The 2,835-nt window shown below is 36.5% G+C and overlaps 1 protein-coding gene across 1 annotated transcript; it reads right to left on the bottom strand.

The window, feature by feature from the left end:
- Positions 1-828: 828 nt before the first annotated feature.
- On the bottom strand, positions 829-2,360 carry LOC133312906 (uncharacterized). The gene is made up of 3 exons (XM_061514184.1): positions 1,961-2,360; positions 1,693-1,847; positions 829-1,264 (listed from the first exon to the last, which is right to left on the bottom strand). The coding sequence occupies exons 1-3, from the start codon at positions 2,223-2,225 to the stop codon at positions 1,154-1,156; spliced, it is 531 nt and encodes a 176-aa protein (XP_061370168.1). The 5' UTR covers positions 2,226-2,360; the 3' UTR covers positions 829-1,153.
- Positions 2,361-2,835: the final 475 nt, after the last annotated feature.

The raw sequence follows: 2,835 nt of genomic DNA, 5'->3' as shown, positions 1-2,835 counted from the left end.
GACTCAGCTGATTCATAGTTCACTTGTTTCAAGTTCCCGGTGCATAAATGATAAAAGGAAGGTTTTGTGTCTTCATGTTGTTGTTATGCAGGAATAGTTAAGTAATAATTCTCTTGTATCTGTGAGTGATCTCTATTAACTAAAGGAGAATTTTAGCCCAGCCATTATCAAAATTTTGTGATTCATAAGTCATAACACTTCAATTATAGCAAACCCTTCCTAATTTCGTCTGTCTATAATCTGATAGCGTATTCATTTCCTTCTGCAAAAAGGGAACTTTTACTTTCTTTTCAATCAGGAGGCCAGACTTAACATGCAATGGTACAATGATTGACCCCCAACAAGAAATTACCAAAAATAAAAAAACTTTTACTACAAAATCAGCACAAATTTTTAGACAACCTCTATCAAAGTATTTCAAATTTTCTGACATGATTGGTCCAAAGCTGACAATGTTTTGACGTGCTTCCTGTTCTTTGATGCTTGAGCATTGTGGCAAATAGTAGAATATTTAAATTCCATTTTGAGATTTGAGTAATTATTTAATTTTAACCAGTCTTTGTTGGAAAACAGATATTTCATGAGTTTTTGCGCAAGGTGTCCGGAGGTCCTAGGACATTATTGGTGGAGCCATTAACGGATATGTTGGTTTCTGTAAAGAAGAAGAAATTACCACTTTATAATTTATTTATTTTTTAATTATGGTCACAAAATTATGTTGACAAATGACAAGGACTGGGAAGTTTGGAACTCAAAACTAAAGTGATTTCCACTTTATAATTTGTTTTAATTAAAAAATGAAATGTTCTCTTCAAGTTGTACGTAAAGAATTGCTCATTTGCTAATAATTAAAAGGAAGATGTGGATGCTGTAAACTATATCAATCACAAAACTCACTTCTTTTATATTTTTACATTCATTACTTTTTTTTTTTTTCTTCTTGTTGGGGCTATACATACATGTTATCTCTGGAGCATGGTTTTGCAGTTGAGTGTGTGATTGGCGTTGGAAGAGAAATCTTGGTTCAAAGTTCAAACCTCTGTTGAATTTCCATGCCTATGTGTCACAAATTATCTAGGAGGAACATCCGACATGAAAGAGGTAGTCAAATAATGTCCTATGAGCCATTATGCATGTCACAACTTTGCACCAATCAACTTGCCGATTCTGAGATGCTTTGTAAAGAGGGGCGCCAGGATTTTGATCTCAGTACAGCGGGATTTGCCTGCGCCGCCCTTGGCCTGTGTCTCTCTGCTCTCATTCCCTGTAGTTCATTATGCAGTTTAGCATCAATACTAATTGAGGATGAGGATGCTAGCTAACCCATAAATTGAAGACAAAAGTTGTGTTTGAAATATAGTTCTTGTATTTTCATTTGGCTATGATCACTCATTTTCCCTTCATTGTTTCAAAAGAAATATATTGTCCAAATTTAATATAATTTTTGACAAGGATCAGAAGGATCGATATGTCCTACTGGTAACAATATATAAATCCATGGTTTAGAAGATATATCCATCAGAGAGATTCAGCACCTATAGACCATGTGATGTGAAGTGGTAGATCAAAGTCTTGAGTGGATTCACTGTAGGGATGGATAAAACATAACTTCCTACTAGAATATTATTCATGGAATAGTAGTTAATTCAAAGGGAAAAAAGAAGAAAAGGACTGTTAATATGAGAGATATACCTGATATGTCTTTCCTGTTTCGGACTCCCCTCCTGTCTGTGACTCACTTGGTGAACTCTGCTTTTCAGGCTGCACTGTGTGCTGTTTATCAACTGTCTCTGCCTGTGGCTTCCTCGTCTTTGCATGCTTCTTTGCTTTCAAGACCTTCATAACCTCTAAAACCAGAAACAGAGGAAGGTGGTTTCAGAACATGAAGCTACTCAAGCACAGCAATTGACCCTTTTCACAGGACAAGCACAAGAGAAGGATTCATTAGAAAGATCTGTACCTTGAGTAGTGAGAAGCCTGTAAGCATGGCCAAGATTGAGAGTCTCATTACTCCGGAGCAGCTTAACACGGGTAAAACGCACGGTCTTCTGCTCTTGGTTCTGTCCCTGTGGTGGCACAGGCAATGGTATTATCAAAGACACATAGTGACCTGGATTAGTCCTCATGACCTCACTTGCAGTGATTGGCCAATACAACCTCTCTATCTTCCCACATGGATGCTGGATCACAAGGACTGCAGCATCCACAGCTTGACAGTTCCCCATCTATCTCTCTTAGTTCTCTTTAAGGTTCTGGAAGCAAACAAAAGAGAAAAAAGATTAAGAAAATGAGAGAGATAAGGGAGAATGAATGAATAGAGGGAAGGAGGGTGAAGTAAGCAAAGGTCTCTATCTATACAGCTCCTCCTAGCACCCCACAGATATAGTAAAAACAGGTTCTTAGACCCTTTTAGCTCTCTTAACATATTGTTATGCTAGGCTAGTCAATTTAAGCCAAAGAATTGACCTTAAATGCATAGGGGTATGACAAAAATGTTGTGAACGTGGTTGTTAATAGTTGTCAATCTAGTAACGAAAGTGTTTCAACTTACATGTTTTTTTTTTTTTTTTTTTTAAATTATTATTTTAATATTCGGCAACCAGTGATTGGCACCGGCCTCTAGAACTAATGCAAATGCCACGTGGAGAGAAGAGAAGATGATGAAAATTGGACGGATATGTTCGGCGATGTCGACGCGGTCAAGCATTAGATTTAAGGTAAGACAAATGGGTCTAACATATTAACTTTGCTACTAACTAAAAATAAAAAAATAAAAAAATAAAAAGTAGTAAAAATAATAATAAAAAGAATTGGCTATAACCAAAGCGTGCGTTT

The sequence above is a fragment of the Gastrolobium bilobum genome, unplaced genomic scaffold (assembly GCF_033153095.1).
Source record: "Gastrolobium bilobum isolate Gb01-03AN ecotype WA unplaced genomic scaffold, APGP_CSIRO_Gbil_v1 utg6455, whole genome shotgun sequence".
Lineage (NCBI taxonomy): Eukaryota > Viridiplantae > Streptophyta > Magnoliopsida > Fabales > Fabaceae > Gastrolobium > Gastrolobium bilobum.
The sequence above is the reverse complement of the archived record's forward strand: the minus strand, read 5'-3'. Positions and strand labels throughout refer to the sequence as shown.

What these genes read in the sequence shown, in the direction of transcription:
- LOC133312906 (XM_061514184.1), bottom strand. Translation starts at nt 2,225, where the DNA reads ATGGGGAACTGTCAAGCTGTGGATGCTGCAGTCCTTGTGATCCAGCAT. An exon ending in CAGGCTTCTCACTACTCAAG is followed by an intron (nt 1,848 to 1,960) that starts GTACAGATCTTT and finishes TTCTGGTTTTAG; the next exon opens with AGGTTATGAAGGTCTTGAAA. An exon ending in AAACAGGAAAGACATATCAG is followed by an intron (nt 1,265 to 1,692) that starts GTATATCTCTCA and finishes AATGAACTACAG; the next exon opens with GGAATGAGAGCAGAGAGACA.